The 21693-nt window shown below is 31.4% G+C and overlaps 2 protein-coding genes and 1 long non-coding RNA gene across 3 annotated transcripts in view; all 3 read right to left on the bottom strand.

Moving 5' to 3' along the window:
• On the bottom strand, nt 1-3135 carry LOC136968753 (uncharacterized). Its single transcript, XR_010879697.1, has 3 exons — nt 2989-3135; nt 770-883; nt 1-78 (listed from the first exon to the last, which is right to left on the bottom strand). It is a non-coding gene; the product is annotated as an uncharacterized lncRNA (long non-coding RNA).
• A 79-nt stretch (nt 3136-3214) lies between these two features.
• Nucleotides 3215-13319, bottom strand: LOC136968866 (neprilysin-2-like). Its single transcript, XM_067262921.1, has 7 exons — nt 13113-13319; nt 6376-6522; nt 6225-6311; nt 3759-3958; nt 3591-3683; nt 3443-3511; nt 3215-3367 (listed from the first exon to the last, which is right to left on the bottom strand). The coding sequence occupies exons 1-7, from the start codon at nt 13279-13281 to the stop codon at nt 3215-3217; spliced, it is 918 nt and encodes a 305-aa protein (XP_067119022.1). The 5' UTR covers nt 13282-13319.
• A 7773-nt stretch (nt 13320-21092) lies between these two features.
• LOC136968739 (endothelin-converting enzyme homolog) overlaps nt 21093-21693 on the bottom strand; it is a 55278-nt gene continuing 54677 nt past the window's right edge. The window contains exons 7-9 of the mRNA XM_067262770.1: nt 21578-21682; nt 21429-21505; nt 21093-21355 (exon numbers count right to left, since the gene is read on the bottom strand). Of these exons, the coding sequence (XP_067118871.1) occupies nt 21256-21355; nt 21429-21505; nt 21578-21682 (282 nt within the window). The 3' untranslated portion in view covers nt 21093-21255. The remainder of the gene's footprint in view (nt 21356-21428; nt 21506-21577; nt 21683-21693) is intronic.

Below are 21693 nucleotides of genomic sequence, written 5' to 3'. Positions count from 1 at the left end.
ATTTTTATAATATTCCATAAATGAGTCTTCGTTTTTAACAAATTCGGGAAAGTCTGTTGTTATTATCATTTCTTTAATCTAAAAATATATGAAAATTCAAACATTTACAGCTTGTCAAAAGGAATATTTAATAAATTCAGTAATTTAAATTAATATTTTTCGTAAAAAGACACCAGTCGTAGGACTGGTGTCTTTTTACCAAAATATTAAATTAATTGAACTGACTTAGAATTATTATTCAAGTATATTAATGGTTAAAATAAAATTAAAAGGAAATCAATTACATGAAAAATATTTATTCAAACATAGTCTACTTAATTATAAAAAACGGTATTGATTAGAAGTGACAGAACACTTGTACAAAACTATAAAATAAAAATAAGCTAATCAGTGCTTATCAGTTTGTATTTTTTTTTTTAATGAGCCATGCAGTTTTAAAGGTATTTAACTTATTTGTGCTTCTTAGTGTAACATAAAATACTTGATCTTTTATTTATTTTTACACGGTGTACTGTGGTGGCATTTGAATTACACAGAATCATTTTTTTTTTACACTGGCACCTATTTGTAGTACATAAATCAGTTCGGTCAAACTAGTTAAGCCTAAATTATTTAGGACAAACTAGATTGTCCTGGGCTAAATTAGTATATCCTGACACGAGTAGGACAAACCCGTATGGCCCAGGGACAAACTAGTTTGACCTGAAATCGGGATTGACCAGTAACATATATAAATAAACAGGAAAGTGTGTCTATTTCTAAAACTTACTTTTTCGTTGACTTGAGTTTTCCTGTCGTCATCCAACCAAGTTTTATTGCTCAATGAATTTAACATAAATTCATGAATATGATCAGTAATTTTCTCAACAAGATCTGGTTTTTCCTAAGAAATTAGAAATTTAAACTAGATTATTTATAATTATAAATCATAAATCAAAAGTATGAAGTCATACTTTGTTAAATTAATTTTAATTAATTAATACTTGTAAAAATGCAAGTAATTTAACATTTTGCGTGGGTATATTAAGTATGTTTTTTAATTTAACATTTTTTAATTTAACATTTTCTAATTTAATTCAAAGTGGAATTATTTATAATGAATAACACACTGCTAAATTAAAGATAATATTTCTCTGTAAAATACGCTAAAATTAATCACTTCTATGTAAAATTGTATACACGGTGTGTACTTAAACCTTTATCTAGAGGCAAAAGAAATCTTTTCAATACTTCAGGAATGTATTCATTTAGTGTCTGTTTATTCCAGTTCGGAGATAACGAAAGGGAATTAATTTAAGATAATTTATCATAAAATATAACACGCAAATAATCTCTTACTGCAAAGGCTAAAGACAACATTGCAGAAATTGATAAAATGAAATGAGCTTTATTTGGTTAGAGAACGTGTTCGATACGTTCATCATCAGCACCAATACCAAAACGTGGACAGTAGAGCGTGGGGGGTTCAGTAGCTCTCAGGTGCCACCATTTTACAGACTTCTCGTTTGCGTTTATTCAGTTCATTGACATCAGCGACACTGTTGGGTAGGCATCATACACAGGGCTTTCAGGTGATCCCATAGGATAAAATCTAGAATGGTTATATCTGGGGATGCAGTTTGCATTGTCTTGCTTGTTTTATAGTAATTTTGAAGGATGCAATCGAAGTATGAAAAGTTTGTGAGCGATATATTCCAAAATTGGAAATAATGTAAGGTTAGCCGATTGGGTGAAAAGATGTCACGACAATCGAGCGGTCAGCACTGCCGTGTGGGAGTGGAAAAATTTTACAGAGACAGGTTTTCCATCTTAAACCGTTTAATAAAATAAAAATTTCTTACAACTATTTTTATAACAAGGCGTAATGCCTATCCAAATATGGGAAACCAGTCTGTACAAAAAGTTCAAATGTTCCGACGATCGTTTCTCTTCCGGCGAAGGTAATATGGACAGACAACTTGAAGAGATGACTTCCGGCAACTGGGTGTACAGTACGTGGGCGAAACTTGACGGGACGGGAGAACGAAGCCAGTTCCTGGACGTCGAACAAACTTTCCTTGTTGAATCACAGCAGCAATAATCCAGGAGAGGAGCACTACGAATCAAGAACTAATGACTGCGAGAACGTCTTATCCCCTTTTTCTTAGGGTTTTTATAACTTTTCTTTGAATCCCAGATCGAACATTCCGATAGGTCGATGCCGACTTGCCTCCGCTCTCCAATTGGTCACCCCCTTCGTTACGAATTGTAACGAGATCGGAACCCAGGTCGTTGGATGAGTCAACATCGACGGACAATTCGATTCCTATCGAAGATGTTCGATCTAAGTACTCAAATTCATCCATTGTTTTAACCTGAGAAGTCTGACTTTCTTGGAAATCTCTACAGACACGCCCTTTTATGGACATAAAACATTCATTTTTCGTTTTCCCCTTTTTTCTTGTTGATGGTTTTTTTCAACATAAATTTACAATAATAATTATTATTATTATTGGCTTCTATTCCAAAACAATGAGAAAAAAAATTCTTTTTCCTTTTTTTGCACAAATTCTAGACCCATTTCCGAAGTTTCACAAAAAGTAAATGAAATAGACAGCGGTAGAAGTAGTACACCTCCGATTGGGAATGCACTAAAATTAGGTAAGAAGGATGCCAAGAGGACCAACTCTTTGGTCATGTAAGAAAATAAAGAGACTCCATATAAATTAACTCACTTACGAATCACTAAATATGGAAGAATAAGAAAACCGGACCAATTATAAAAACTCCGCTAAACAAATTTTATTCCTACCCCCAGTGCCTCTACATACCCACATTTAAACGCCAAGTTTTCGCAGACGAGAATCGCCCGCAAAGAGAGAAGCATTTAGTTAATAGGTATTAAAAGAATATATTTTATGTATAAATTGAATAAAGAAAATTAATAACTTTTTTATTTTTATATGTTTCGTTCAAATTGAAAAAAATAATTCATAAAAGTGTACTTACATCATATTTCACATGTTGGTAATATATATAATCCAGGAAATAAGTGTATTGTCCAATTATGTCAGGAATATCCGAAGACGATGTGATATTAGTGTTAATAAAGGTCGACTCAGAGAAAGATTTGCAGAAATAATTGGCTAAAACACTGTAAAATGCTTTCTAGTTAGCTTTAAAACTGTACTTGCATGAGACGTAAAGACAAAATTTTAAAATTTATTCATTTGGTTTACCTTTTAAAACTTTCCGTCTTATTCACCTTGAAAAACTCTAACAACTTATTTTTGTCCGATATCATTATTTCTGTCTGAGAAAATATTGTTGATGCTTCAGGTAAATCGACATCTTCAAAAATGTAATCGAATAATTTCTCCCAATTAATCTAAAATTCATGCAAGTAATTTAATCATCATTTTCCAATACTACTTTAAAAAAACTGCAAAAAGAAAGTAAATACTTCAGGAATAAATTTCTGTAGTTCCTCAACAGTCATAAAATCAGGTTCTTTGTTCCTTATGTAATTTTTCTCGAATAGACAAATTTGTTTAGTAATATATAATAATAGTGAAATTGTAATGATTTTAGTAATTAATTTAAATACTTACATATGTTAGCGAAGAACTAGTATTTATACATCCATTAGAATCGAAATAATTTGTTTTAATTTGATATTCTATTGGTAAAATTGGAACCAAAATCTGCAAATAGGTAGATATGATTTATTTATTGGAATTACACTACTTGTAATTAATAAAGTTATAACACAAGCTTACAGTAATTATATTTTTTTCTGTGTTTCTGATGTCTGGTTGAACCGAAATCAAAGGGTCTTCAGATAATTTAATAAATTTTGCGAAATTTTCTTCTAAATTATAAGTAGACTCGTTCCAATTTTCATCTAATTCTGGACATCCTCCCAAGTTTTCATTAAAATAATTTATGATCCACTCAATTGCGTTAGTTTCATTATATTCTAAAATTGATAAAATAATCAATTTATTATGTATTTCATTAATATAATGAAATAGTATCCGTTTATTGCAATCACTTCGGTGACATTAAGAGGAGTAAATGAATTAAGTGTACGATTAATGAGTATTCTAGTTTGATTGACTCTGACACAGTGGCGTAGCGACTGCATAGCATGGGTCTGCCATGCGGAAGGGCCCACGAGTGTGGTGGCCCTGGCTTTGGAGAAGTAAACTGAGAAAAAGTACATAATATCAGCAACACAGTCTAGATAGATAATAATGCATAAAAATACTAGCAGAAACAAATTTGTAATTCACTCATGATCAAAACAAAGTTCGGCAAATAAGCATAAACGGGAACGTTGCTACACCCATGGAGAAAGGAAGCTAATGGAGGACCTATTGGAGGTTTCGAAGCCTATTTTTATCGACTTTAATTACAAAAGTTTGTTAATTAAATTAGTGTTGTTTCAGACGTAAATATTTGAAATTAGGGGGTACTTGGGCGTGGCCCGTTTGCGTCGGGTTGGCATCACTTCAATTGACGTCGTTGTATGGCGTAAGCTCTCTCCATAGAAATTGAAAAGACTATCTTCCATTACATTATATAATTTATCTTAACACGTTCTTAGTATTTTAATTTAGCTAATTTTTTTTAAATGGATGAAAAGAGAAGCATAAGTGGAGCTCAGAAAAAGAAGAACGAATTATTACAAAAGATTCTTAAGAATGACAGCTTCGTTAATATTTTAACAAGAAAAATCAGATGAAAAGAAAGTAGACTCGTTCCAATTTCACCCGAGTAATTATGCAAAAACTTCATTTTCGGAATTAATTGACCAGCCTAAATCTAATACAGAAGTTCCACAAAATAAAAGTTCAGAAAACAATAAAGACAATGCGATTGATAACAATGACGTAATTTTGTCTTACCTATTTAAATAAAAGCATGTCTGACAAGAAAAAGATTTTATTGATAATGAATTACCATAAACCGAAGAGCTTATTTTTCAAGGATTCGAATCAAACAATAGAAGTTTTAGTTAATTTTTCACCACAAAATATGGTCCGGTTCCTCGTGCATGGTTGTTATTCAAGTAGTTGGCATAGAGTTAGCGGCATATTGTCATCCATTTTGACTTTTTTCAAATGTTTCGACTCAGTGGAGTACTAGTGTATGGGATTGGAGAAGTTTATCCTCTAGAACAGAAAAACATAGTGTTGCCCAAGAATATATTGGTGCATATGCTATTCTAGAATTATGGAAAACCATTGAAACTATTGATAAAGTCAGGGAAGAAGATACTCGATACAGAGTGTGTTGCTGGAAAATGGTACTATAACGCTTATTCCGTACAATTTTAATACTTTCAAAAAATTCATTAGCTTTTCGTGGCCATCGGGAAGAATTTTCGAATAACTACAATGGAAATTTTTTATATCAGGTTTAATTACTTGCAATTATGATCCAGTAGTGAAATAAATAATAGATATGCCGTCTGATTCAATAAGGTATCTAAGTCCACAATATAAAATGAAATAATACACTGTTTGGGACAAAAATTATTGAAAAAATTAGTACATATGATTAATACGGCACCATTTTACTCCGTAATGTTAGACACTACTCAAGACATTTCCAAAACAGACTGATTAAGTATTATGATGAGAAATGTTCACATTGTTCGTTATGATAATTTAAAACCAATACATTTTGCAATAAAAAAAACATTTTTGGGATTTTTAAAGCTAGATGACCATTCAACAAAAGGAATGAAAAATGAAGTGTTGAACGTATTAAGAGAAACGAATATTCCTTAAAAAATGGTACGAATAGGGATATGACTGTGCCAATGTAATGAGTGGGGCATATAAAGGTTTACAGAAAATAAACATATACAACCTAGAGCTGAATATAGGCATTGTAATAGTCATAATTTAAACTTGATAATCAATGATAAGTTTTAATACAGAAAAGTTTCCCTCTAGTGGCCAACTGGAAAAAACCATTAAAAATTGGTAATTGGTCGTGAGTTCGCACCTTAGTAAAGGGCTAGAAATGTGATGTTTTTTGGATGTTCTTCACGATTTTAACTTATAAATAGGGGCCCATTTTCCATAGAAAGTCTTCCGGCAGTCATTTCCTCTCGACAGATCGCCCGAGTATCTCGTTGCGATACGGAAACAATAAATAAAGTTTGCTAAGATTTACACGCAGTTAACTAATTTTTAATATAAATATCAGATTTACTAGGATAAATTAATTACCGTAATTTTGAATACTGTCGTAAAAACTGAAGAAATTTTTTAGTGGTTCCGTTAAATTTTCAGATTTCCTGGTCTCATTTATGATTTCTGCAATAAATAATCTTTAATGTAATTTCATATTTATTTATGAATAGAAACAGCTTTTACTTACCGATTAGTTTATCACAGAAATCTTCAAAATTATCATCTAAGTATGATGTGTGTGTTACATTTTTTTTGAAAGAGGCGAATTTTCCGCATGAAAATTCGTAAAAGTCTTCACAAGGATCCACAGTTTCGTTTTTTATATTTCGAGAGTCTAAAAGCGGAACGAAAGAAATAATAAGAATAATTAAAAAACATTCTGTAATCCAGTGGCGTGCCGTGACATTTGATGATAGGGAAGCTGTGTTTCTGTAAGAAGACGACTTACAGGCAATCAATTAATTAGGGGCAATCAATTAATTGCACGTCAGGGCCCGTTCGTATTCGTTTGTTCGATAAGCCAGTACAAACAGTATACTTCTTTAAATGTATTTTTAATAGATTATCTGACGTACTTAATAAATAACAGAGGTAATTATATTGAACTTTCTTATTAGATTCAATAAATTCCCTATGCCCTCTAAATGCCAATTCTTGCTTTGAGAAAAAACATATAACATCTATTAATTTAGATATATCTATTAATCGTAATTATCTTGTTATGATTTTCAATATTTATTTTATATTGTCTAAATTCTATTTCGCTTTGATTTCCAAATTGCTTCAATTTTACGAAAAAATCGTCAATCGTCATAAATTTTATCGTCAAAATGTCGAAATTTTTTTGTCGACGTATTTATATTTAATTTAGGCATTGGTCTTTCTCTTTTAATTAATAATGTTTTCTTTTTTATTATATGGTCTTGAGCCAAAACTTTTTTAAAATAAATTTTTTACCACTAGTCACGATATAAGGGCTAAAATTAAAATTATAAAAAAAAACTTACTTGGTAAAACAAAATTTGTGATGAATATACATGCCTAGTACAAAAAATTCTTCAATTGTATGAATATACTTTTAAAGAAACTTATAATTAAATAAAACTTTGTGAAGAAACGTATACATAAAAATAACAAAATATTCTTTACTTTTTACATCTTAAAACAATCCACTTAGTGAAATAGCTCCCTACGAGTGGCTAATGAATGGAATCAGAGACGTCCTGGTAGGTGTGCGGCCGTGCATGCACGCAGGTTGCCAAATCCCGAGGGTGCCGATACCGGTCAATGTCAAATGCCTCTTTTGTCGCATCATTAGTATATCTCAAAGGACGCCACAGGGCTGTTGTAAATTTTAAACGTTTCTCACCATAGCTGTAAAAATCTAAATATGTTAAACTTAATAGTCATTTGTTTTATAACTAATTAGTTTTAATACCGGGTGTACACGGAAATTAGTTCCCCACTGTACTGAGCTAGTGATTGGTTCGGTTAAGCTTTTGTTTAAGTAAAATTCTGGCTCTTTCGGCAGGGTTTTATTTATGTCCCCATTCCCTAATCTCTTAATTTTTTAACTAGTTCTTAGTAGAAATAAGTCGAAACCAGTTACTTTGTACTTGAATATCTTTAGTCTTGGGAAAACATTGGAAAGACAAATTTTTATGACAACGGATACATAAATCGTAAATTCAATGAAAATAAATTCTAGAGCTTTTTTTGTACCTTGTACGTCTCATTCATTAAATTTGGTTGTAAATGATGCTGCCAAAGTAACAGTTAATTTTTTAACATTGTACAAGTATTGTACACGTTTTTTCTGCATTCCCTTACAGATGGGACATACTATAATCGTAATATCACTGGTTTAACATTGAAATCCGTAAGTAATATAAGATGGGAGAGCAGAATAAATATATCAAATATTTTAATGGATTTTTTTAAAACTCCTGTCAACTATACAGAACTATCATAAAAACATGCCAGTAAACTCCTATCGGTTGGGTTAAGTTATAAATCTAGTCTAGGGTGGGCAACCTTTTTTATAACATGGGCCAGAATAAATTTTACGTTTTTTCCGCAAGCCGTAGTAGTTAATTGACGCCTTCTTGTGACTTGTAATTTTTTTAGTCTGCAAATATGAAATAAATAAATAAAAAGTTAATTACTACATTTATTTCTCTTATCGTTTTCGAAAATTACAAAGAATTGGTTCCAATTTAATAATCTATTAAAGATCTCGCGGGCCGGATAAAAACTTTTCGCGAGCCGTAGCTGGCCCGCGGGCCGGGGGTTGCCCGCCGTTGATCTAGTCTACTCATGATTTACATAATCGAGCGAGGGCGGAATATCTAGCAGGCAGGCGGCTAACAGCTCAGAATCGGTCCGGGATATAAAATTGGATGCTTTATGCGTGTGTTGCTTCTATTAGCTAAACCGGGTGCTCTGTAAACCGCATGTGCCAATGCCTATATAATCTGGCTGATTAGAAACTGACCCGGTTTCGACACTCCTTCCGCCACATATTCGAATATACAATAGCGATCTTATCGTTTTTTTCACATGTAGTATAGAAATTTGTAAAAGATACATAATGCAGTTATAATAAAATATTAATTTTAATTAATTCAAAGTACGTTAAAATATGAAAATTTATATTTTATAAAATACAAGGGAAGGTCATTGGAAGGTGGAAGCAGCGCTTCCATCGCTTCCAATGACGGCACGCCACTGCTGTAATCTCAAAGAGATAATACGAGAGCTTAAAATTAGTTATCTTTATAACAGTATAAATGAAATATGATTTTATTAAATAATACGTAATGAAATTATTGAATAGGATTGTTTAGAGTAAATAATTCATCTAAAGCAACGGTTCCCAACCGGTGGGTCGCGACCCGCAAGGGGGTCGCTTTAGCTTTTTTGGGGATCGCCTTAATGTTAACTCCTTGGGACTCCGGCGAATTAAATACTTTTTAATTTTAATGTAGTTAAACATAAAAACGAAAAAAAAATTATAGAAATGTGTTAATTTTGAAGAAAAAGCTTCAAAGTATAATTTCCTTTGTCTCGCCTTAGCGCGAAACTTGACACCGATGTGTCATTGTTTACACAGCTGGATGACCTTGAGAACAGCTGGTGTCGTCTTTCGCGGGACATTCTCATGAAACTCTCGGGAGGAGAAGGGTAAAAAGTAGGGTGAATACTAGATGGCGGTATATTTCTAAATATTTTTTTAAAATTACGATTTTAATTGAAATTTCCGACCCCCCCGACTTAATTAAACGTATATATAATAAAATCTATTAATTAAAAAAATTAAAAAACTATTGGATGCTGTTTTTGACATCAGAAAATAGCTTTAAATAACTTTACCGAAGTAAAATCGACGCAATAGAACTTTAGAAAGATGAATAAAGTTTTATAAAAAAATCCCATAAAAAAACCATTAAGCGTTAATTGCGTGTCATTAAAGGTTAATTAAACTCGCAATAAAATTTTTTCGCGCGGGTAAAAATTTTTCAAAAAATTTGGAGACAGAAAACATCCGAAAAATCAAAAAAAAAAAAAAATTTTTTTAGGGGTCCTAAAGGACCCCATTTTTTGTAACGCTATACAACTTGCCCGAGATATCTCGGGCTAAGGGCTGAACGCGTTAATAATTTATTTATGCTTGGCAACACGCGAGATATGCGACGTAATCAGTGGGCAGCTGGTGCCCGCACCTCTTTTTATGCCTGGTGAAATTCGACTTGGCAAACTAGCCGGGTATAGTTGACACCTCCGTTAACAAGGCCATTTCGCGCGGCATACTTTTAGTGGTGCTTTGTAGCCCCGATTCTGTTACTCGGCGTCGCCGCTAGAGGCGCCTCAATCTAGTTTCGTTGTTCCTTCCATTAGCTCTATAGTCCGAAGTTAAGCAGATGGAAGCTCAACCATCAAATTGATAATTAATACTTAATAAAAAATATCATCACTATTGTTAAGTCCTAAAATATATTTTGTCAAACCTTTTATTTTTTGTTTTATTGATCAAATATGACGGATGCGAAAGGGGGTTCGCGAACATTTTTAAAAAACTAAAAAGGGTCGCGATTAAAAAAAGGTTGGGAACCACTGATCTAAAGAGTAGGTGAAAATTAACCAGACATAAATAAATCACTACAATTTCTGTAATAGTAAGACAATAATAATAAACTTTATGAGATCACGTACAACACTGAATTCCTTTTTACATTTTTTGTATCGCTGCTGTAGACAATAAGAGAAAGAGGCTGCACGCGCAATGGCAAAATGTATGGCCTACCGCATGTCTGTTTTAGGAGCGCGCGCAGATTGCCGCATTCTCTGAGGCGGAGAAATCATTGCTTACTGTGCAGAGACAGTGGCGTACGGTAAAGGGACGACATTTCATAATCCGTTCGGAAACAATCCAGAATTGTCATTCGAAGCTAAAATGACCACTGGTTCGGTTGCGGAAGGCACAGAGCAGAGGACATCTATCCATATAACGATCCGTGGAATATGTACAGTACCTGTAGATAGTGATGCATCGATGCCTACGTTAAATTTTAAGGTATGCATCCATATTTCCATGTAATAAGTTACAGTACGTGTCAAATAAATTTTATCATCTTCGCGTTACAAATGTAGTAATTATAGCAATATCATAATGCTAGTTACTTTCCACCGATACTGCAATTTTAGAGATAGGTTACAAAATATTCTGTTTTAAATCTAATATTTCTTCTAAGGAAATAAACGTGTTAGTGTAAAAGACTGAAAATATACAAATGTATAAGCATTGTACATGTAATATATAGCTGTAAAATAAGGGGTATACTATAGATTACTCCCTATGGAATTTCAGGACTTTGTATATATATTTGAACTCAGGGGACCGAAACGAGTTCAACGGTACCCTATTTTTGGACCGGAGACGAAAAATAAAAACGTTATCATACTTTTTCCGGCGATCGCGCGATGATAGGGAGTTGCGTCGCTCTCCGCTAAGTCGGCCTCGCTATCGCGATCGGGAGTCGCATGCTTGCCGTTAAAATTGCCTTTAGTAGACTTTTCCCCCCTTTTTTACTTTGTTCAAGAACTATCGATCACTAGTTTAGCACATGGCGGCGTGTGGTGGCGCCCGTACGAGAGGTCAGTCGGGCCACTCTCTCCGCTCTCGTATCGCGTGTTTAACGCTCCGTGAGATGACCGTAGTCCGACGTCACGGTTTGCAGACTTTACCGCAAGATGGCAATACTAGCAACTACGGTGCCGTCTGCATGAGAGCATTAAAAAAGTATGGTAACTTAAAAATTGTGATAACTTTTTTATTTTTCGTCTCCGGTCCAAAAATAGGGTACCGTTGAACTCGTCTCGGTCCTCTGAGTTCAAATATATAATCAAAGTCCTGAAATTCCATAGGGAGTACTCTATAGTACACCCAAAATAAGTAATAAAAGATTTTAATAGAAATAATTAACATAACTGAGTACTCCTTACTTAATTACTTTTCTAAATGATCACGTGAAAAACTTAATAGATAAAAAAATTAATTATTACGTAGCTATAAAATATTTAATATATTAAAAATTTCTTATTTTCATTGACAAGTTTTACAAAAAATAAATTTATAAAACAAAACACCCAGAAAACCCTATAAAATCAATATTACATCCTTTGAATTGCTTAAGAGAAAACTTTTATAGTTGAAAAACTGTATTTCAGAGGCCCTCCCATAATAAATATATATGACATGACTTTTGGTTTATAAAAATAAATAACTTCAATAACCTTTTGTGATTTAAATAAACTACAAGTAAAAAATGTCGAAATGGAAGTGCTTTAGACATGTCATCTATGATAATTGGTGAAATATCTTTCCTATAGTAAATGTATTTTTTTCGGAATATTAAATATTCCGTTACTTATACAATATCAAAGTGAACAAACTCCGATAATTTTTAGTAGATGAATTACTGAGAATTAAGAAAAGAATTGGCCAATCACAATACGAATTATTTAGTTTCGCAATGAAGTAAGCTATTTGATTAAAATGCTTCTTTCCTCGTACGTAACACATTTGAAGAGAATGTTGTCTATGTATAAACAATATACTACTAGAACGTTAACCACTCTTTTACCTCTAAGAATTAAGGAAACGTATATTCTAAATTATATAAAAATTGCCTGAAATATCAACAACAATTACAATAGGAAGCAAGAAATATTTAATCAAAATAGATTAGTGTATTCTTCAATCACAATCTTCAAGACAAAGAAGAATACAAAATATTTGAACTTTTAAGAGCAGGAACCAGATAATAATTAAACGTCATTTTCTAATTTTATTAAACAGATTTCTATTAAATATTTAAAAATTGTAATATTAAATTATATTCCTAATATTAAAACATTGTCTTAAATTTTAGTAAAATATCTTTACAAATTTGGACTTGCAATTTAATATGATATTTACTTTTTGATTTTGATTTCTTTTTCAAAATAGTGTATAAGATAATAATGCTTTATAAATATCGTAGTGTACTATTCTTATGGATCATGGACAATGGAACTAAATAGGAATAAACCATATCGATTATTTAAAATTATTACTGCAAAGACGTAGATAGGAGATAATTATACTGTTGGTCTATATATCAGGTAAATTTGACAAGCAATAGACAATAAGGTAATAAGCTGTCCCACATTGCTTGAAATGAAATTTTCATTGTAATCAGGAGTGATAGAAAATATCGGAAGATTCTTAATTATGAAATATTATTCTTCATTATTATTATTATTAAAACTATTTAATATATTAACCAAAAATACAATTCATGATTTAAAGTTTCTGTGAAAAAGAAAGTGCATTCCTTTTATCCCTTTTCTGTCATTAAAATATGAATCTAATTGATAACTTACCAGTTTGATTTGTTTTTTCAGTCGCAGCGACCATCGGTATTGTCTGCGTTAATATAATTATTACTGAAAATATTACAGATATAGTTACATATCTCTTCTTTTTGACAGAATTCGAAGCGTTTTTAATTTTAACTTTAGACAAACTGTAAGGGCTGCTCATATTCTTCATTTAAGATTGTCCACAGCTTATAGACAGGCATACGCGTAGTCCTATATATATGTATTAAGGTTTATAAAACAAATTTCGTAATGTAAATTTTAAAATAAAAAAAATACATTTTATTTTTATAATAGATTCGTTTAATTCAAACAATTCAAGTTTCACATCACGAAAAAATGCATTTATTAGCATTATTTGACTTAAATATCGAATTGTTTAAATGACTTTTATTTTATTACTCATAATTGTTTTCATGTTATCTATTTTTCCTTTAATACTCTTATGAATATAATAAATAAAGAAAATTTTGTCTTAAGAATAAATTGTAAACAGTACTGAAACATTATACGACACTATTTAAGAAAGAATTATTAGTTATTGTCAAAAATGAATGTTTCAACATCGAATGAATATGTTGTTTTTTATTTCTTCATCATAAAAGAATCTTACTGATAAATACGTTAGTTGCCACAATGTATTGTTTTTAATTTATTCCTTTAAAAGTTAATATTGAAAATAATGTAAAATATTTTATCTCTCACAATTCGAAATTTATGTTATTAAAAAATGGTTTCTACGAAAAGAAACGTAAAATGAACAAAATGAAAATTATGTTGACTTCACTAGAATTCTTTGGTCAATGTTTCGAATGTTGTTTTGACTTAAAGCATCCATGTTTAACTATGTATTGTACATGCTATTTTCAATATTAGCAAATACAGTACATAATTTTATTCGAAAAAGTTTCTATAGTAAGTATATTATACCAGATGAATTTTTGTTTTAAAGTCAAAGCCGGCCAACAATAGTGCGACTGGGTGCTGTGAGATGGGGCTTGACATATCCGTCACAGAATTCCGCCAAAATATTTCTTAGGATTTTCGACTCGTCCAAATTTTGTTCCATATTTACTACCCCAATTTGGGGTGGTATAACAGAATTTGCGGGTTGCGTAAACTTTGACAACTATTCGCGAAAGATGTCAGTTCAATCCGAAATGTTCCTCTGTCAAATTCTCTAATACTGGTTAGCAAAAGTAATTACAAACAATATTTGATTTGAATTAAAAATTATTTTATGGATACATAACAGAGACAAAGCACATTCGTACATCTTTTCTCGCTATCATCTGCTCTACTCTTCTATTTAATCTACTATCCTATTCAACCTCATCTACTTTTTCAAACATTTAATTGCATTTCTACATTTACTAAAACCTTTGATTAAGATAACTTTTTAATGTACAGGAACAGTTTAATGATTTATTTGATAATCGGGTCCTTTTTTGACAAAAATACCAAAAGTAGAAAAGTTCCTTTCATTTTGGGTTGATGTTGACTTAATGCTGAGTAGATCTAATGAAAAAATTTATTATAAAAACAGTAAAAATTTAATATAAATTTAGTTTGTATTCTTATTTTCATATTGTTGTTTGCAAATGTATCATGCAAAATCTGCTTATATATATTTCTAAAATTTTATATATTTTTTTCTTTTCAACCTGAATATAATTTAAATTAAATTAAAATTTTAATTAAACAATTGCTAACCAAATAAACTTGTCTCAAATCTCCATTGTATGCCATATTTTCATTTATTGTTTTCTTTCCGTTAATGTGCAATTAAATAACAATATATATCATAACAATTTTCTAATATATTTATTTAAGTATATTATATTATAAAAATAATAAAATTCTTATTAATAAAAACTATACTTTACAATAATTTACTTTAACTGCACTTAATATTTCATATGATCCATATTGATTTATCAAACACTGCATTTTTTCAGTATATTCTTTATTTGCATTTTCTGACCATAGATTCATCACGTTTCCAATGCTGCTCCTTGTAACTTCTAAAGATTTTTAAATATAATTTTTAAGAGTTATATACGAAATATAAAATTAATCAAGAGATTCGAACAATAGAATTCATTGTAAATGTATTCAGCTATTTTGAATAGAAATCGCATCAAAATGAAGGCGAAAATATCAAAATTGATAAAACTTCATTATTTCTTATTGTTATCGACAATTTAAAGTAATAGATATGATCTTTCATATAAAAATAATTACTGTAAAAATTGAAAATACGTTAGTAATAAAATATGCCTCGTCTATGAAGTGAATGAACAATTTCATGTGCTAGAATAAATCTATATCGCTTCTTTGCTATTGTTTGGACAGAGTTTCGAAAAGTTTTCGGTAATGAAATTTTTCTAAATTAATTATATTTTCGTAAGGATTCGAAGTCATAATTGACAAATAATAATGAATATCATAAAATAGAATAAGATTTATTTAAATTTAAAAACGTCTACACAATGATTATTTACATAAGAAAATATTATGATATCTGAAAATTTAAGATATATTTTCGTGTATACTTGACCAATGAAACTGTGCCATTTTGTAGCATTCGAGTATTGCGATAAACGTGACAATAGTAGCATAAAATAGCCGAACTCTTTATATAGTTTTCGCTTTAATGTTTATTATGTTATAGTGTTTGATTTACATAACAACAAATATAACCTTATTTAAGTGTTCTTTATTCGTAAATTGTGCACAATTTAATAAATTTTAAAAATGTTTTAGATTGGTGACTCGGTGCGATAATCCTTTGTAAATATAAATGAAATACTATAATATAATAAAAGGATTAGAAGTACGAAATAATCTAATAATCTTAACTTTTGTTGTTACCTTTTACCCGGGCGACACCTGGCTAATATCAGTTTATTTGTTTGTACACTATGTACGCCTGTGCCGTTCGATCAATTGCTATGAAACCCGACAGCTGCGTTCAAATTCTTCAAGCCTATATAATGTCGTACATCCCACCCCAAATTATCAATTACATTTGTATGTATCGATTAAATTCTGTCTACATTTGATTGCTCTCTTTACATGTAGCGCCATCTATTAGAAAAAATTAACAAAATAATTAACTAAATATAATTCTTACAAATAGGATATAATTTTAAAAAATGTATATTATATTTACTGAAATACTGCGAGAATGACATAGCGCGAAATAGATGCACCATTATGCCATTACCGCAAAAGGTAACACAGCGCTTGCCTGCCTCGAGTGTAATAGTGTTTTGCTCCCGTATAGTACATCATACTTTTCGTATTAGAAAAAGAGTCGTGCCGGTTATTTATCTAATTCCGTTCAATGCAAAATTTTGAATTGAAATAACGTGACTTGCTGTAAAAAACGGAATTCGTATATAGTTAATCTGGTCCTCTTTCTCTCACGATTGGTGTCGACTTCAGACATGAAAATCTAGATTCGCCCTAGATTTAGAAAATTTAGTTGCGTAGATTTTTGGGAAATTTAGGGGAATTTTAAAAGAGATTTATCTCATACAATTTTTTGCGTCTTCTATTAAAATTTATTGATACTCAATAAAATATTTTATGGTTTTTTTTTATTGTATGATCTGTCTTTGATAATCATTAATATTGATAACATTAAAATTCCGTTAATTATTGCGTTACATACAGATTATTGTATTCTATAAGTTACTATTATATTTAAATTAATATTAATTATTCTTTTGTTTATAAATAATGATAATGATAAAAGATACATATAATTTTTTGGTTAGATTTACTTTTGGTAATCAAAATAGCGGCGCTTCCGGTAACCTAGATGGCATGCGTGTTTAGAAATGAAATGTAGATGGCGCTTATCATACTGACGGTTTCGTATGCAAATTTTCTTCAAAATTTTCCATTTGGAAAATATGAGAAATTATGCAAATTTTGAGTTCGGTTATGCTGTAGACGGATGGTGCATGTTATCTTTTCAAATGGCATTGGTGTTATTTTAAAGTTTGTACAATTTTTTTTAAGTTAACGAGTAGGAAAATTTGGCCAATGGCTTTTACTGTTTACCTGTCGTCCGAAAAATGTCGGAAGACAAAATTATTTGGTAATTATTAGAGTAGGTTTAAGTTAGAAAGTGGAGACCTACTTCCCCGAACTTCTCTAACAGAAGAAAGGAGTGTTTTGGTGATTGGCTGTACTTTAGATTATTCCCTATGGAATTTCGGGGCTTTGAGTATATATTAGGGGACCGAGACGAGTTCAACGGTGTCCTACTTTTGAACCGGAGACGAAAAATAATGAAAGGTATCATATTTACAATTTCTTACCTTTCACAATGCATTCTACGCCGTTTTAATTTTCTACTAAGTGGCGTTCGATTGTTCGTGCTCCCGACAGATTTCCCGTAGGTTAGTGATTCATCTTTTACTGTTCATAACCTGATGTTTCCCCATAGGCTTTAACTTAAACTTACACTACAGGCAAATCCTGTTCGAACCACCGATATATTCAATCTCGTAATTCACTACGTCCAGTTATCGATGGTTTTCAGGCAGTATGGTGACGTTTTTATTTTTCGTCTCCTGTCCAAAAGTAGGAAATGAAACCAAAAGCACGGGAAAAAGTAAGTAGCAAATTTATGTTTTAAAAATATTTTAGTTTAAAAAAAGTTTAAATATAGGCGCATTTTGGTTATTGTCGGGGGGGGGCCATCTTGTTTGCGCATGCACATGTGCAAACAATATGGCGACCGGAAGCGCCGCTATTTTGACTACCAAAGGTAAATCTAACCAATTTTTTTACAACTCTTTCAGCCCTATGGGAACTAAAAGAGACTTTTTTTTAGCCAAGCCTGTTGTAAGTCCAACAAATTCAAATGGACAACCATCCGAAAAATTCTTAGGGTTTACGACTCATCTGGACTCGTTCTCGAATCTTCTGAAACAGGAGGTTTTACCTTGAGTACTACATTTATACAAATGGCCTGTTCTATTGAAATTTGTATCAGCATCTACCGCAGTGGTTCTCAAAGAGGGTGCCGCAAGTACGCCACAAGGGTGCCGCGAAATTTTTAAATAATTAAATTAAAATTACTTAAAATAATGGAATTAAAGTATTAAATTAGATAAATAATTAAATCAATTATAAAACACGAATATTGGTTTTTTCTACTAATCTTGTTACGTCGCCACTTGTCTCGGTGACTCGGTAATTGCCGATACGTAAATACTAGAAAAAAAAGAACTAGTTACTAGTTGTCTGTTCTTCTGTTCCTGCAGCGAGTAGAAGCGCAATATAAATGCGTCGAATGCAGTAAGTAGCTGTTTTTATTATTGTTATATGTTCGGACAATAACGAAAAAGCATCGTATAAAAGTATTTTTCTTCTTTACAACAAGAAAAAATAAATTATTAACTTGTAATTAAATTTTATAATAAAATATTGAAGTTAATTATGTCGTTCAATATCGTGAATAATTTTTACATTAAAAAAGAAAACGTGAAGATTCTAATGATCAAGAAGTGGTTTCTGGTAGCAAAGCTAAGGAATCGATTAGCACTAGTAAATCATCAAAAATCGAGAGCTCATTTTATCACCAGATACCTATATAATAACTTTATAATAATAACTTATGTTTTGAATGTTTTTGTGTTGTTTGGAAATAAACTTTTCGTCCTTCGTATCATTACTAACCGTAAAAAAAGCAAAAAAAAAAAAATAATAATAAAATAAAATAAAAATATAATAATAAAGATAACGGGTGCCGTGAATTTTGTTTAATAATTTCAGTGTGCCACCGTACAAACAAGTTTGAGAAACACTGCTCTACCGTTATGCAATCAGAATGGAAATGTAGGGAAATTAACAAAAAAACGTAAGAAAAGAAATTAAAATTTACTTGGCAACCATAGCTTTGATGCGCCAATGTCTATATTGACCATTCACAGGTCATCTAAAACATACGAGTTGGGTCACTTGGTGTCTTACTGAAGCCAGTTTTTATTTTAAAATAGTGAAATTGTCGGCATAGCATTAAAATTTACGATTATATTTTTAATTTTTGCGTATTGTTTCCTTTCTAATGGTGAAAATACTCGTAAGTTAATAATACGTTTTATTTTCACCGATGTTTCACGTATACATAACAAGGTAAAGTATTGGAATCTTGTCAAATTGACTTTCCGAGTTATTTGGAAATTTCCATGTTTTCAGAGCCCCTGAACCCATAAATGTCAATAATGGTAAAAATCCATGTGTGGTTGTGTAATACGATTTGTTGTTTGAGCTTTACAAAACACAAGATAATATTAGAATAAATGAATTCACATGACATCTGAAAGTTTTATTTTTATAATTGTATTTATTAGAAAAATTGAATTTTTAAAGTGAAATACCGGTAATTCAAATCGATTAATAACTTAACGCGTCACGTATTTGTCGAAAGTAACCTATTGTTAGAATGCATTGTTGAATGATTCTGTGAGACTGCGGATTTTAGCGGGAAAATTTAATAAATGAAAGGAAACTTTCTTTTTCTCGTCGTTTGTATTAATTGTAAACAGTCTTCTTTAACTATCAACAGTTCACTTGACACTTGAAAGTTGACACTTAGCTGTCAAGAACTGCAAGTCATCGTCAACAACAGATCTCCTTCCCACACTAACGCTATGAAAGCTCGCGCCGCCGGAAGCTATTCCTATACTTGTGTCGTCGATCTCCATGCAAAGGACTTGGATCCCGTCGGAGAAGACATACGACCGCCATACTATAATTGACCGTCTGATCTCATATAGAGGTAATTGTTAGGACCTTGTAAACTCTCTCTCAACAGAATTAGGCTTTAGACATAGCCGCCCTTATTAGAATTGTAAACTTGTATTTAATCGCGTATAATCGCAATTAATGGAGCAGTATTTTAGATGCATAGATTTGTAACCGATTTTGTTTGTTAAACTAGTTGATGACTAAATGTTTTATTTGTTAAAACCTGTCTTCAGTCAATTTAAGGACACTTGTTCACTTACTCGCGGCCTCCCCACTCACATCTTCGCCCTCCTTAAAGCCATCCAATAGACGCCGAGATCGAGTTTTGTCAACCCGTGGCCGTAAGAGGTCAGGAAGGTTTAACCCCTGGCCCTTGGCGTATCTCACAATTCCATTGTTGACGCCTTTTTGTTGGGAGAAAATACAGAATCGCAAAGAGAAGACCAAGAATTGTTGACGTTAAACAAATGTTATTCAAGTGTGAGTTAAGACAAATGAAACCTCAAAAGTGATGTTAATCACGCGTGGAGTTGCATTCTTTTCAATCTCAGTGGAACTCTGACGCAGCAAACTCTCCGTGGTGAGTTCTGAGTGTCCATTCGTTTCGAAATAACGATGGGCAAGCGAAGAGTTGCGTGTTTTCGTTTATTTTATTATTACAAGAAGGGATGAAAATAAGCCAATACACGTAGGAATAAAAGAAGTAAGAAACAGTTAATTACTTGGTCCATAACAGATATAAAGCTCTATCGTCCCCAAGTGATAAAAATTGAAGAAAAGATGTCTATGCCATCGCCACGTCCGATTTTTTAAAATTGTGTTTTTAATTGGATATTTTTTTGTGTGTTTTTTAAATTTAAAAGGAAGTTTTAATTTTAACGGCCAAGTAGCCTACAGAGAAAAGTCGATCGTCAAACGTTTGTATTCCGGAACATCATAATGGAATAAATAGTGATTCCTTTTTAAACTAACTTTGTCTTCAATTTTATTTTTAAACATAATTGCCATCCGACGAAATTCTACAATTAAAAATTAAAGTTTTTCTTGCGAAAAATCCAATAAAAATTAAGAAAATTACACCCGAAATTCCGTTAAGATGTTTTTAATCCAGATAAATGAACATTGTCTTTTTTGGATTATACCGATTATTTACTTATCTAAAGATCATTTCAAGTTTGATTAATTCCACGAAAAACAACGATCTTTTTTTTCTCTAGTGTCCTTTTAATAACAAAAAATAGATTTATCCTTTAACTTCACTTATGAAAACAGATATAAGTACTTATATTCAGGGTTTCTTTTAACAACAATAACTATAAATTGTGGTATTTATTCTCGTCGTTTCATCGCAACGTATTAATAAAGACGTCTTCATTTACCATAAAATACATTTGTTAGCCGGATTCATAGGTTTATCGTTACCGCATTTAAATGCCTCTGAAAATTCTTTCATGTTAGAAACTGGTCCTATGATCCTGAAATTGAGAGACAAAAAATTCAAATAATTGTTGATTTTCTTTATAAATATTAATTTGTTTTTTAATATACCTGAATTTCTGCGGACTGTGATCATCCGGTTTCAAAATACGTTTTAATTCCTCGCCCCTTTTTGACTCACACCACATCTGTAAAAAATTTCATGTAATTTGAATACAATTATACATTATTTGTATAAAAATATTACAGATAACACTTACAGTTGCGTATGATATGAAGAACATTTGATCCGGACTATACATTTCGGAGTCTTCAAGAGTATGTTTTCCTTCATTTCCATAAATATTTACATACGCTTTATATGCCTATGATTAAA

Source organism: Centruroides vittatus, unplaced genomic scaffold, assembly GCF_030686945.1.
Source record: "Centruroides vittatus isolate TY-2023 unplaced genomic scaffold, ASM3068694v2 contig_1033, whole genome shotgun sequence".
Lineage (NCBI taxonomy): Eukaryota > Metazoa > Arthropoda > Arachnida > Scorpiones > Buthidae > Centruroides > Centruroides vittatus.
The sequence above is the reverse complement of the archived record's forward strand: the minus strand, read 5'-3'. Positions and strand labels throughout refer to the sequence as shown.

What these genes read in the sequence shown, in the direction of transcription:
- LOC136968866 (XM_067262921.1), bottom strand. Translation starts at nt 13,281, where the DNA reads ATGAAGAATATGAGCAGCCCTTACAGTTTGTCTAAAGTTAAAATTAAA. An exon ending in CTAGTTCTTCGCTAACATAT is followed by an intron (nt 3,512 to 3,590) that starts GTAAGTATTTAA and finishes TGTCTATTCGAG; the next exon opens with AAAAATTACATAAGGAACAA. An exon ending in TACAGAAATTTATTCCTGAA is followed by an intron (nt 3,368 to 3,442) that starts GTATTTACTTTC and finishes CATGAATTTTAG; the next exon opens with ATTAATTGGGAGAAATTATT.